The sequence below is a fragment of the Mandrillus leucophaeus genome, unplaced genomic scaffold, assembly GCF_000951045.1.
Source record: "Mandrillus leucophaeus isolate KB7577 unplaced genomic scaffold, Mleu.le_1.0 Scaffold371, whole genome shotgun sequence".
NCBI lineage: Eukaryota > Metazoa > Chordata > Mammalia > Primates > Cercopithecidae > Mandrillus > Mandrillus leucophaeus.
The window spans coordinates 1,361,964-1,376,299 of record NW_012103932.1 but is presented as its reverse complement, the minus strand read 5'-3'; the positions used below and the strand labels follow the sequence as shown (position 1 = coordinate 1,376,299).

The 14,336-nt window shown below is 54.2% G+C and overlaps 1 protein-coding gene across 1 annotated transcript in view; it reads right to left on the bottom strand.

Annotated features, from left to right (window-relative positions):
* Nucleotides 1-14,336, bottom strand: part of DENND3 (DENN/MADD domain containing 3) — a 97,921-nt gene that overhangs the window by 10,437 nt on the left and 73,148 nt on the right. Inside the window, exons 12-15 of the mRNA XM_011990151.1 lie at nucleotides 9,113-9,372; nucleotides 7,833-8,003; nucleotides 6,401-6,530; nucleotides 3,801-3,908 (exon numbers count right to left, since the gene is read on the bottom strand). Of these exons, the coding sequence (XP_011845541.1) occupies nucleotides 3,801-3,908; nucleotides 6,401-6,530; nucleotides 7,833-8,003; nucleotides 9,113-9,372 (669 nt within the window). The remainder of the gene's footprint in view (nucleotides 1-3,800; nucleotides 3,909-6,400; nucleotides 6,531-7,832; nucleotides 8,004-9,112; nucleotides 9,373-14,336) is intronic.

Below are 14,336 nucleotides of genomic sequence, written 5' to 3'. Positions count from 1 at the left end.
ACCACAGGCACACCCAGCCAGCTGTCCTGGTGTTCTGGATATGAGCCCCTAACTGACTCCATGGTGCTGTATTCATAAATTACACATAAAAATACCATAAAGCAAAAGACTGGTGAATCTGACTACATTAAACACAATGATTTCAGCAGCAGCCATTTTAAAGACCCTTCCCAGTCTGCAACTTGCATCTGCAACCTCTCAGAAGTGTCTTCTGTCCATTTCCTGTGGCAGGGTCTGGGAAAGGGGCCGTAGGCACCGTGTCCGACCATGAAGATGGCAAGAAGCCTCCGAGACAGCCCAAGAAGCAGGCCCAGGAGAGGGACAGGGATGAGAGGCTTCCAGCAGAAAGCAAAACGGACCAGAACCTCAAGGGGCCGAAAGCACAGGCCGCAGGGAGGCCCAGCCACAGCTGGAACTAAGACCCCTGGCGGAAAGCACGTGCTCTCTGTGCCTGGGCGGTGGCGGCCTGGACTCCACTCCTGTTTCAACACCTGCATCCCTGCCAGGACAGCTTTTGCCATCTTCTCCTAGAGTGAGCATTGCCCTGCAGCCTGTTGCACATTCAAGAATAAACTTTAAAAATCTGACAGTGGCACGTCACGTGACACCTCTAGTGGCTTCTCACCGTCATTCCCACCTGAGCTGTGAATGTAAGGTAAAGCCGCCCAGAAGCCTGCCAGAGGGCGCTCTTTGGTCTTCTCCCCTCAATTCTGTATCACCATGAATTAAACCAGCTCATTTGAAAGGAGGAAAAAAAAGTGTCTTCTTTTTAAAATCATTGCTTTAGGCCAGCTGTGGTGGCTCGCACCTGTAACCCAGCACTTTGGAGGCCAAATCCGGCAGATTGCTCGAGCTCAGGAGTTCAAGACCAGCTTGAGCAACATGGCAAAACTCCATCTCTACAAAAATATATATATACAGAAATTGGCTGGGCGAAGTGGTGTGCAGCTGTAGTCCAGCTAATCAGGAGGCTGACGGGGGAGGATCGCTAGAGCGCAGGAGGCAGAGGTTGCAGTGAGGCGTGATCGCACCGCTGCACCTGGGTGACAGCCAGACCCTGTCTCAGAAAACATAAAAATAATAAAATCATTGCTTTTAATATAGTCAAATTCAACACTGTTTTCCTTTATGGTTAGTATTTTTATATACAATTTACAAATTTTTTCTTTACCATAAACTCATGAAAATATTCTTCTACCCTGTCGCCTAGAAGTTTGCTTGCTTTCATTGTTCACATTTGCCTGCTTTTACCACCGCATTTAGATTTCAGCCTCCTTGGGCCTGACCCCGGTGCGGTCTGAAGGGGCAAGGTTTCACCTTTCCCCCGAGGATATTCAAGCGACCCCCGGCCCTGGGGAGCTGCCTCCGTCCTGAGTCCAGAAGGGCAAGCCTCCCGGTCTCTCTGGGGTGCAATTCCAGTGGTCTGTTGCTCCGATGGGTGAGACACTGCCCTGAGGGGCACGCTCCCCCTGGGCAGAGCCTGGGCTGACCTGCGGCCTTACGGCCTGCGGGTTGGTTCTCCTCACTCCTTGGAACCTGTCGGAGACCCAGCCCCAAGCTAACGGGAGTAACAAGACTCCCGCTTCTTGATGGGGCTTGACCACCTCTTGTCCCTGTAATCCCAAAAGGCTTGCAAAAGCCCTGCTCGGCTACCAGCTTCTCGGCCACCCCTTCCAGAATTGGCAGCCACAGGAAAAGGCGGCTTCCCCGCTCTCCACGGCTGCTTTACACGCTCTCTGCAGGCCTTTGAGATGCTCCTGGAGGGGAAGCCGCCTGAACTCCTCGCCCATCACAACGGGAAGCCCAGAGTGAGTTTCATTTCAGGGAAACCAACCGGGACCTAAAAATACCATGCATTCAAATGCCATGGCCAAAGTGTCTTGATCTGTGGAGTTATCTCTGGCGAAGTCGGCACAGAGCCCGGCTTAGACACGTCGGGTCGGCCTCACGCGGGGTGGCCCTGATGACGCTGCCTGCTTGCTCAGACCGGGTCTATGGCGTTCTTGGGTTTCTTGGCATCCCGTGACGAGAGAAAAACTCTCTTATGGGGAAATCGCTTCACACACAGCTTCTCTGCCCACCTGAAGCATGAGCTCTGTGTGTGAACAGCCAGGTGCTCTGTGAAGCCGCAGACACGGCCTGTGAGAAGCGGTGACGCCTACGGCTGACACCTGCAGACGCAGATGCAACAAAGTGACGATTTTAAAAATCCCTTCTGGGCTGAGTGCAGTGGCTCACATCCGTAATCCCAGCGCCTTGGGATGTCAAGGCGGAGAGATATCGCTTGAGCCCAGGAGTTCGAGATCAACCTAGGCAACATGGCGAAACCCGTCCTTTTTTAAAAAACCCGTAATTTTTTTAAATCACCTGGTTTTGGTGGCACATGCCTGGGTTTGGTGGCACAAGCCTGGGGTCCCAGCTACCTAGGAGGCTGAGGCAAGAGGATCACTTGAACCCAGGAGGTCGAGGCTGCAATGAGCTGTGATTGCACAACTACACTCCAGCCTGGGCAACAGAGCAAGACCCTGACTCAAAAAAATAAAAAACATAGCCGGGCACGGTGGCTCAAGCCTGTAATCCCAGCACTTTGGGAGGCCGAGATGGGCGGATCACGAGGTCAGGAGATCAAGACCATCCTGGCTAACATGGTGAAACCCCGTCTCTATTAAAAAATAAACAAACAAACAAAACTAGCTGGGCGTGATGGCAGGCACCTGTAGTCCCAGCTACTCGGGGGAGGCTGAGGCAGGAGAATGGCATAAACCCAGGAGGCGGAGCTTGCAGTGAGCCAAGATCTGGCCCCTGCACTCCAGCCTGGGCGACAGAGCGAGACTCCGTCTCAAACAAAACAAAACAAAACAAAACAAAACAAAACAAAACAAAAAATAAAAAATAAAAATCTTTTCTGCCTAGAACTGTATTCCTTTGTTATCCCACACCATGAACCCTCAACATAAGCTTCCCTGCTGCATTCTCCATAAGCCAGAATTAAATAAAACTGTTTTCCACAGTTTAAACGTGCAACATGACAGCCATCTTTGTTTATACCAAGACCCTTGGCCGCGCCCATTTCCTTCTCCTGCCACCACCCTGATGCGGCATGCAGGGTCCCAGGAAAGTCAAGCACAGTAGGCAGGTGCAGGTGCAGCCGCACCCAACGGAGAAGAGGGACTGGCAGGCACTTAGGGCTGCACAGGCTCCTTGTCATTCCAGTTGCTATGACAACAAACATCTGAGGCGTCATCACCTTATCACAGTGACAAAAGGATCCGATTAAGAGCTTCTGGGGAAACAGTGTGAGCGAGAGTGCTTTAGAAAGTGCCAGTGTGTTAGCCGGGCATCGTGGCGGGCGCCTGGAGTCCCAGCTACTCGGGAGGCTGCGGCAGGAGAATCACTTGAATCCAGGAGTTGGAGGTTGCAGTGAGCCGAGATTGCACCACTGCACTCCAGCCTGGGTGACACAGCAAGACTCCGTCTCAAAAACAGAAAGAGCTAGTGTGACCGTCGACTGCTCTAGAAGGTGAGGGACGGAAGCCCTGGGGCGGGAGCTCAAGTGCTGGTGCCATTTCCATCAACCGTGGGCTCTCAGGCTCCGGTCACCGTGAGGCCAAGTCCACAGAGCGGTTGGACCAGCTGCACACCTGTCACTCAGCACTTCACCTCAGAAAGCAACAGGCACCTTGTCCCCACTTACTCCGTGACACTGGCTCCCCTTTCACTTCGGGGCTGACCCTGAACCCAACCTGAGCGTGTCAGGTTGTCTGAAAACTGGCAGCGAGGAGCGGGCAGAGGGGCCTTACCCGGAGTGTAGAGCAGCGCGTCCACCGCTTGTGGGAACGTCTCCCCTGCCGAGGGGTTGATTTTATGCTTCAGTGTTTCCACGGTTGTCTTCGGAAGTGCCATGGGCACTGAAACACAAGACACTTGGAGTGTTACTGTCACGGCCTCGAGGAGATGGACGCGACGCAACAGCCTCACGCGCTCTGATTTCTGCAGAGTATCAGCTTGCAGGTAAAACTTCCTAATTTGTGAAGACGAAACTCTCTTGGACCCGAGGCGCTGAAAGAAAGTCACGCACTCTCGGCCTCCTTTCCTGGTTGTCACCTGGTGTGCGAGTGAGTGGCCAGGCGCATCCCCCACCTGTGTCCACACCACGCCTCCACACCCCTATGCCTTGAGCTGCCTTTGTTTAATCGCAGCCTTCTTCTCTGCTCCTGAGCCATCCCATCTGCTTGCTACACCCAAACATGACACAATGCCCAGCAAAGCGGAAACATAACATTCTCCTCAGTAACGAAGGCTTCCGAAGATGAAACCCAGAGACCTCATCCATGAGTGCAGTTTCCCAACCTAGAACCAGGGGCACGTGGGGCTGGATAATCCTGGCTGTGGGCGAATGCCCGGCATCCTGTGTGCCGTGGGATGTTGAGCATCATAAGATGCCAGTAGCATCTCACACACAACCACAGATATCTCCAGGCGCTGCCAAATGCCTGTCCGCAGGGAGGGGTGCAACGTCGCCCCTGTTCAAAACCACTGCTCCTCAGGATATCCTAACGCTCCTCTTGCTATCCAATCCAACCCATGTTTCCAGGCAAAACCTAAAGCGGCCTCCCGCCTGGAGGCCCCTGGGGCCAGCCTGCTCTGCGGCCTCTCCTGCCATCCCCTGCGGGTGCCTCGGCCTCCTGCATCAAGGACTTCCTCAGTCCCCGCCGTCCAGGGCCTGCCCCTTAAGTGCTTCTCTTCCATCATTTTGTTACTCTCACAACCACCTGAGAGACTGGTCCCGTTATCCCCATTTTGAGAAAAGAAAGATGAAGAACCCGACACACATCAACATCCGTGATCGACTGAGGATCGCACTGTCAGCAGGGGGTTGAGCAGAACTCCGCACGAGGCTGACGGGCTCCACCGGGCTGCAGTGAAAGCCAGCTGGCCATGGCCAACGCCTCTTCAGCTCCTGCCTTGGATTATGACACCTTCGGTTATTATTTAATTCCGTACAGTCGGAGACCTTCCATCATGACTTGCCCATAAGCTACTAAATTAAGCTCAGGCTCATGTGTCATGAGCTTTACCCATGGGAAAATGTTTTCGGATTTGTGAGGAGGGCGCGGGAGCCAGCGCACCGCACCGAGTGACACCAGCGTGGCAGCCCCCCTCTGCCGTCATGCGCTGCTAGCAGAGGCGTTAGAAGGCTTTCCTGTAAACGCCCGACAGAGATTAGTCATGAGTTTGGAATGAGATCAACCGCTGAAGTAGGGCGGTTGTTTGATTTTGTTCCCAAGAGAAAAAAAATAGCAATCAATGTCTGGTTCCAGGACTGCTGGACAAAAGCTCCTTCAGGCCACTCGGCCGGCCTTGCAGGAACACAAGCACCTGGGCCTGGCTGCTGCTGCAGTTCAAGGTCCCCCGGGTCACGTGGGAGAGGGATTCTGTGCCCAGAAAGTGGCAGAGGTCCTGCAGTTGGTGACAGACGCCACAAAGACAGCAAACTGTACCCAAGCGAATAAACATGTAAGTGAGGTTTGTTCCTAATTCTGGGACAACGTTTTAAAAAGCCAGAGTCCCCTAGATCTATGCCCAAGGGAAATGAAAACAGGTGTGCACACCAGAGCTTGCACATGAATGACCACAGCAGCCACAACGCAGAGACCACGCCAGCGCTCACTCACTGATGAAGGGACAGACCAAACGTCCTTCACCCGAACAATGTCTATCACTCAGTCACAAAAAGACCAGAAAACCCTCGGCTTGCAGACCTTCACGAGAAGGAAATGGGAGTCCAGCAGCAGCCCCTGTGGCTTCCAGAATGCAAGAGCCAGATCCACATCTACAGGATGGCCAGAGGGTTCCTGTCTGGGACAGCTGACCCAATCAAGAAAACAGCGGATCCTGACGTGCAGGGCCTCTCCTCACCCATGCAGTGGCGAAGCCCATCAGTCAACAGGCCAGCTGTGCAGAGGTGCCCAGCTTCTCAGCAGGTGCGTTCCTAACTGCAAGCCCCAGACACGCGCTCCCCGCCAGTCAGAGATTCCAGGAGCCGCTCCACAGCCTCCCACAGGTTTCCACTGTGCTTCCGCCAGCCAGAGGAAAGGCTGCTGTTTGCAACTAAGAATCACCACAAATGCTTGCAGCGTACTCTGGAATGCTATCCAGACATACAAACGACGAGGGCCTCAATCGGACGGATGAGCAAGGGGCTCCAAGGTGCACTGTGCAGTGAAGGAAGGAAAGATGCCGGACAAGGTGTGCGACTCGAAAGTAAATTACAAATATAAAAGAAAAAACCGGGAGATCTGGGCTCGGTTCTACTTGATAAAACAGACATCAACCAGATAAAATCACTTAAGGTGTATAATCAGGACAATGATCCACGCTAAGAACGAGCATATCTTACTTTCTTTCCTCATCTTATCGAAGTAGGATAACTTGGAGGCAGCGTAGATGGCACCTGGTGACTGCAGCGTGCCCACGACGGCGTCCATCAGCAAGACGTGGGTCAGCGCCTGCTGGACGTACTGAGGGTCCTAGAACAGAAACACGTGCCTTTCAAAACAGCAAGAATCACTAAGGTCAGTTCACTGGAGACCTTGTCTCCTCACACAGAACAATCCTTCCGAAACACGTTTTTTCAAAGTGACATGAAGAGTTTAAATCACCGATGAATTTGGATCTTATGTCATATATTTTTTGTCTTAGTTAAGACAAATATGGATTGTTCATACCAGGGCTCGGCCAGTGTTTTCTAAAAGGGGCTAGGCAGGAGGCATTTCAAGCTTTGTGGCCAGTCTCAGCTGAGATCACCCGCTGCCTGCCACTGCGGCACGGGAGCACCCGGGGACATTTCATAAACAAGCAGGCAGGACTGTGTTCCAGTAAAACTTTACTTACAAAGACAGTCCATAGCCCTCCGGGCTTTGGTTGGACTCTGCTGGTGTATGCTCTGTAAACCAGGGGGTACAGCATCAGATGGCTAGTCCAAAAGCCACAGGGCATTGGGATCTTAGACAGGACCCAGTCACCCTCCGCCCTGTGACCGGGAACTTCCTGTACTAACAGCAGCCCTCCTGCTGTGGCCCCATGTTTCTCCTAGCACTGCCACTGCAGTGGGTGCCATCGTCCCCGGCATTTCTCTGAGGATTGGTGGGGCTATGCACTTCTTCATAACCTGGTGAGCGGTTCCCTTTCTATGAGTTCCACGTTCATGGTCTTTGCCCATTTGCTAAGGTGTCTTCCTGTCTTGTCCCGCCCTTGAGCAGCGTGGATGCCTCCCCTACACACCACCTGCCCATGGTTCCCTTCATTATGGTGCAATTGTCATTTGATATCATCAAAGCTATCAATTTGGCCCAAAGTAAATCAAGGTACAACAATCCCTAGAAAATCATCTTAACCCTGTGGAAGGAAAGCAGCACTGTCCCTGCCAAATTCCAAATCCTGTGACCGTGAAGAGTCGCTCAGAGCAGGGGAGCCCAAAACCCCCAACTCCGGCCTGCGGGTGTGGAAGCACCAGCACCGTCCAGCCCTTAGCTCCACTCTCTGGGACATCGCCAGCCCGGAGCGGGCAGTGGAGCACCCACACCTGCCCAGACCGCCCTGCGTCTTCTCATCATGCCCTTCCCTAGCGCCAGGAGGCCTCTCGCTGGGCCACACAGACCACGACATCTTCAATGCTTCTGTCAAGATGGTGCCCGACAAACTCACTCTGCTTAGGAGACCTAGACCTGACCCCGAGCACACACGGCTGAGAACCGCCACAGGACCCACAGGTGGTGAGAGGCCCCCCGAGGCAGCCACTGCAAAGGGCAGAGGGGACCCGCGTCTCCCACCTTGTGGTCATCGGCCAGCTTCTTCCCAGCCCACATCTCCTTCACCATCAGGTGCCAAAGGTCACACTCAGTTTTCAGGTTGGCTTCGAAGACTTCTTTCTTGGACGCCACTTTGATTTTTAGAGCGGGTATTCTCCTAAGTAGAAATGCAGTAGAGGTGCTCCTGACCTCCTGCAGAGGCAGAAAAGAAAGAGTTAGGAAGGTCACACTCAGAGAACACGTGGATTAACCAGAGACAGCGGCAGAGCGGGCTCTGGAACGAAGAGGCAGATGGGCTGCAGGCACGCACCCTGCTGGCACGCAGAAGGCAGGGCCCGGGGCGAGGGGCGGTATTCCCGTGGACGGCAGGTGGGATTCGCCGGGGTGCAGCACCTACACGCACCCACACAGCTGGGCTCGCCCAGTGTCTGAAGGTGGCGCATTCTTTCACATCCTGAAATACGTCTCTCTCCCGCTTTTTTTTTTCCTTACTTCCATCTCCCTTTCTTGGTACTTATTTACCTTTCTTTGGAATTCTAGAAGGAAGTCTGGCAAAGCAGGTGTGGAGAAAAGAATACACTGAAGGCCAACAGCAAGAGGTGGATCTACTGGCCGAGCATTTCCTATGGGCTGCGACTGTGGCTTGACTGCCCTTCCAGCTTCTATGACCACTCAGCAGGTGATCACATAAAACACCTGAGTATCTGACGTGCCTCTTATAGTCCCCTTAAATCTGGGAAAGCAACTATAAGGCGTAAGATGAATCAGGATGAAATTCAGATTTCCTCGACAGGGAAAATGACTACCGTTAACATATGATGCTAAAACTGTTCGAAGATTTTTTAATTGTTATAAAATAAACTTGTTATGTTTTACATGAACCAGGTCTGACTGTGACTAGAAAATGTGAGCTACTGTGGCTCACTGTGGCCGGCACACGGCAGTTTCTCAGTAGACATCTCATGGATGAACGAACGCATCCTACTGTCCCTAATGAGAATGTCAGCCCACACTGCTTCTTGCTTCCTGCCTCCCAGATGCAAGTCACTTGTGTTAGAAAAGCAGTTACCATTCTAAGCCTGCTCCGTACGTAAACGATTCAATCCCCACCACCCACTGAGAAGGCATCAGCCTTATTCCTGCTTTACGGATGAGCAGACTGAGGGACAGGAAGCCAAGGGGTCTGCAGAAGGCCTACGGCTGGTACGTGGCATGGCTGGCAGAGAGCTCAGGGCCCGCTCCAGCCATCTGCCTCCTAAACACAGGTGGGGTCCGGCGCCGCCTGCCCGTGCTGCCCTTACCTCTATATTTCTGAAGGTGGAAATCTCCACGTAGCCTGGCCTTCCTTCGGTTAGGAGGAACAGACGCTTCTGAGTCATGGCGATCTTGCCAACGCCTAGGTTCGTCCTGACGGAGCTGGACAACTTATACACACACTCGTTTTTATCCAGGTGTTCCATCACCAGCCACGGCAGACTGACCTCCTGGGCTTCTGCTTCTGTCTCCTTCCAGCAGTTGTAGAAATCTTTGAATGTTTCTGGGTCGATTTGTTTCTGCTGTCCTTAGTTTTATAAGAAGAAAAGAGAGGTATCTTACAGGCACGTACATCCGGAGCCGCAAGGGCCTCTGCGTGACCTGAAGAAACCACGCACTACCGGAACCCGGCACCAGGTGGCGCCAGCACTGGGCGCTGGATGGAAAAGGCCTAGAAGGTTTTCCGGGGCCTTCCCGGGCAGCCCAGGTGTGTCCAACTGTCAAGGGAGGGGCACACGATCTAGGCTGAGCCCGCAGCCCGTTCCAGCCCCCCGCTCTGGGACGGCCATGGGACCTGCTTCAGGTAGTCACAGCAACTCTTACCTTTGGGTAGGGAAGTCCTTCGGGACAAGGACAGTCTTCTAATGGTGACAAAGACCTTCCTCCTCACTAGAACTGGTGGCCACTGTCTCGGGGTCACGAGGGGAGCTAGTCCTAGGATGAAGCTAATGCCGGGAAGGTTGGATCCTTAGCGACACTGCCCTGCCACTGAGTCCGCCTCGCCTGAAACTGGCCTGACCTCCACACTTTTTCGTTACAAGCAAATCATTAACTTTTGTTGTTTGCAACTGAAATCATCTCCGCTGATGAGAAGCGGTCACCTTCCCGCGAGGCCAGCACGCACGGGCTCTGGAGTCAGAGGGGCCTGAGCCTGAGGCCCGCTTCATGGCTGTTCACAGAGACTCCTGGCAAGTCGTGGAACGAACCTGCTTATCTGTCAGCTGGAGATGGGACGACCCCTTGGAAATCTCAAGTCCCTGCCAGCAGGTCCTGCCAACTCAAGCCCCTAGCCTGCCTGCTCGGCTCTGCCTCCACCCTGTGTCCCAAGCCTGTCTGTCCCTCTCTCCATCCCCTGACGTGCGGCAAGTCCCCCTCAATTCTGCACAGGAAACCCCTCCTCAGTGGCTCCTGCCTTCAGAGCCAGCCCCACTCACAGCCTGCTTCACTCGGCACTCAGAGCCACTTTTCTAAGATGCAAGGAGGAGCTCCCGCTCCCGTTGTCAACACTCAGGGCTGCTTCTGTACACCACCGCCACATTCCTCCAAGATTGGGCCCCACCTACCCACCCCACAGCCCAGCCGTACCACGCATGCTCCCAAACAGGTCGTGTTGTTACACACACACACACACACACTCATCCTGCCTGCTCACACCAGGAAACTCCTACCCATCCCTCAACACCCGGGTAGACCTACGTGCCCATGCACAGCCTTCCCTGATAAGAAAGAGACATCCTGGCCAGGCCACTGCTGAGCTGCACACACGCTTCCCTTACGGCACTGCTGTGTCCAGCAATACTTGCTATACGCCAAGAACCACAATTCACTCGATATGGGGTCCTACTTACAGCCACCTTGTGAATGAGGTGGCTCATTCACAAGGGGAAACTGAGACACGGAGAGGAAAGCCCTTTGCCAGCACACCTGGGCTGTGAGGCCTGGCAGACGGTCTGCCCAGAGCTGGGGTATGCCTTCCTGCTGGTCGCTACTCGAAAGGGGAGTACCTGTGACCCCAGATCCTCAGATCCCGAGTCTGAAACCAGAAGACGTGGCTAGTGGTCCAGCTCTGCCACGCCCCTGCTCCGATTCCATACCGAAGCGTCAACAGCGACGCCTGTCTAGGGAATCTGCTATCAGGGCCACAGCTGAGTCCGGGACAACTGAGTTGTCACGGCAGCAACTTAAAGAGGAACGCCACGGGAAGACAGTCAGCGCTGTCACAGGCTCAGGAGGAATTTTTTTTTTTTTTTTTTTTTTGAGACGGAGTCTCGCTCTGTCACCCAGGCTGGAGTCCAGTGGCGCGGTCTCAGCTCACTGCAAGCTCCGCCTCCCAGGTTCATGCCATTCTCTTGCCTCAGCCTCCCTAGTAGCTGGGACTACAGGCATCCGCCATCTCGCCCGGCTAGTTTTTTGTATTTTTTTAGTAGAGACGGGGTTTCACCATGTTAGCCAGGATGATCTCGATCTCCTGACCTCGTGATCCTCCCGTCTCGGCCTCCCAAAGTGCTGGGATTACAGGCTTGAGCCACCGCTCAGGAGGACTCCTAGTCTCACTTCGGAGTCACAGGCACTGGGGGCCCTGCAGGGTGAGCTGAGCAGGAAGGCAGGCTTCAGCACATGGCGGCGCAGGCGCCAGGCGGTTATGCGAAAATCTCCACCAGGTGGCGGGATTCCCAATGAACTCTTTTTGCCTGTCTGTATTTTCTAGTCGCCAGATCCAAACAGAAGAGAAATATGCACCAGTAAGGGTCTCTCTAGGTGCAGGGTGATTGTTCCAAAGAAGTCACAGAAGACAAAGGAGGGTGCTGTGGCCCGGTGGGCGAGGCCTGTCAGGCCAGGTCTCTGCAGCCCCTGTGCTGGGCAGTAAGGTCATCTGTGAGGTCGCAAAGAGCATGTAGGTCCTCTCCCGACTCCACACCTAAGACTGTTTGCCAGAGTCCCTCTTCTGTTTCAGAAATACCATTCAACGCAGCCGCCTCCGCCTCGGCCTGGGGCGCCTCAGCCTACACTTCCCAAGGGTTCTGAGTTGCTGGATTTATTTTAGTTTTTATTTTATTTTATGTATTTCATTTTCTTTTTTAAAAAATTTAGAGACAGGGTCTTGCTCTGTCACCCAGGCGGGAGTGCAGTGGTGTGATCATAGCTCACTGCAGCCTCAAATTCCTGGGCTCAAGCCATCCTCTAGCCTTGGCCTCTCGAAATGTTAGGATCACAGGCGTAAGCCAAGGCGCAGACTCTGGGTTTAAGGCAGAAGCACCTGTTATGTGAATCACATCACATAAAACAATCTTTTGGTCAGGTGGCCAGGCGAGGAGAGGCCCAAAAAACAGGAAAAGGAGAGTGAGTGAGAATGAATGGGCAAAGCCATCACCTAATGAAGGAGCCAGACACCCTGAGTGTGGAGCCCCAGCCACGGGTCCTGCCCCTTGCACCACTCAGGGCAAATCTTCTAGCTACCTGGTCCACAGCAGTTACTGGGGCTGGGCAGGGTGAAGTGAGTGTCACCAGAGCCTGACACAGCTTCTTCTCACAGACAACAGTGCTGACCTCAGGGTGAGGGCACTCAGGGCTCTAGAAAACCCCAACCATGGGAAGAGCAGCAAGACCAAAGTCCCATCAGGCAAGAAGCAACACTCACCGCAGCTGCCGCCAGTGCTCAGCCAGCTGTGGACACCATGCCACCAGCACTGCAGCAGAACAAGACAGTGCATGCCCAAGGTCATTGTGCACACCCACCACCACGCATACCCACAGGCACGGTGCACACCAACCGCCACTGTGCACATCCACTGTGCACACCTACCCCAGTGCACACCCACACTGTGCACGCCCACCCTCACTGCACACACCCACAGTGCAGCACGCCAACGACTATGCTCACCCATAGACACTGTGCACACCCACCGTGCATGCCCACCACCGTGCACACCCACCACCATGGCACACACCCATACTATGCAGCATGCCCACCACTATGCTCACCCACAGGCACCGTTATGCACACCCAGACACTGTGCATACCTACCCAAGTGCAGCCACTGTGCACACCAGACACTGTGCACACCTACCACAGTGCACACCCACAGACACTGCACACACACCCCACCAGCACCATGCATACCCATGGCCACTGTGCACACCCATTATGCACACCGACCACTGTGCACACCCAGACTGTGCATGCCCACTATCATGCACACCCACGGCCACTGTGCACACCCACTGTGCAGTACACCCACCACTATGCACACCCACAGACACCATGCACACCCGCAGCCACTGTGCACACCCACTACTGTGCACACCCACTACTGTGCACACCCATGGCTCCTATGCAAACCCACAGCCACTGTGCACACCTCTGGACACCAGGCACACTCAGGAGCCTGTGCGATCCACAGCAGCTGCCATGCATGCGCTTGTTGCACAGGCCCACGTGGGCACAGTGCCCAGTCCTCATTTGACTCCAGTTTCACACAAACACCAGCTGTTAACCTCGCTCTCGTCACCCACACGCCTCCAATACAACTGTTCCGGCTCAGCTCGGTGGCGTGCAGGCGACGTCACCAATGGAGCTGTCCGTGGATGTCTTGCTTCCGCACGGCCACGCTGGAGGCGGCAGACACGTCAGCGTCCCTGGGGAGGGCCACCTCACGGGCAGCTGCAACAGGGAGCATATTGGCCTTGCGCTGTTAATAGCATATTTTGCCATTAAAGTATGTAATGATGAAATTGCAATAATTTTTTTGAATAAAATCTCTGATGTATTCTTGTATCACATAAATTCGTCCAAAGATGGTGACACTGAGCTCTGACCAAACTTTTTTTTAACAAATGCCCATTTGGCCAAACATATATTAGGTGCTGCTTTACACTGGTAACTTCAGGCTCACATATCCCAGAATCAAGACCATTTCCTAACCTAATCGGCAACGTAAGCAAGGCCAAAGTGACAACAGGGCCACTGATGGCATTATCCCAACCAGCCAGGTCTGCTGGACAGGGCCCACACACCCCACTGCAAACCCCCTTCCAGGGCTCCCTTGCAACTGGGCGGCCACATGACACGATTCTGCCCAATGAGAGGAAACAGAAGTCACTGTGTGGCAGGGGTGGCGGTGCCTTAAAAGGTGGACGGACCCTGCTCTTGTGGTGCTAATGCCCACGGCCGGCTCGTGACCGGGAGACAGCAGGCTGCTCCAGGCCACAGAGGAGTGACAGAAGGAGCTGGCCCGAGATGACACTGAGGAGCTGCCATGCATGCCCTGGACTCCTGTCACATGACAGACAGGCACCCCCAGTGGGATTCAGCCCCTGCCCTGCCCCACAGGTGGCTGCTGGGTGGTGCTCACCATCCACAGGAGCTCGACGGAAGTGGGTCCCACCCTGCCCTGCTTGGCTGGTGCCTCATCGCAGTGTCCCCAAAGCACAGCACGGGAAGTGACCACAGAGCATCTGAGCTCATCCTCATTGGACTCAACAACTGGGACC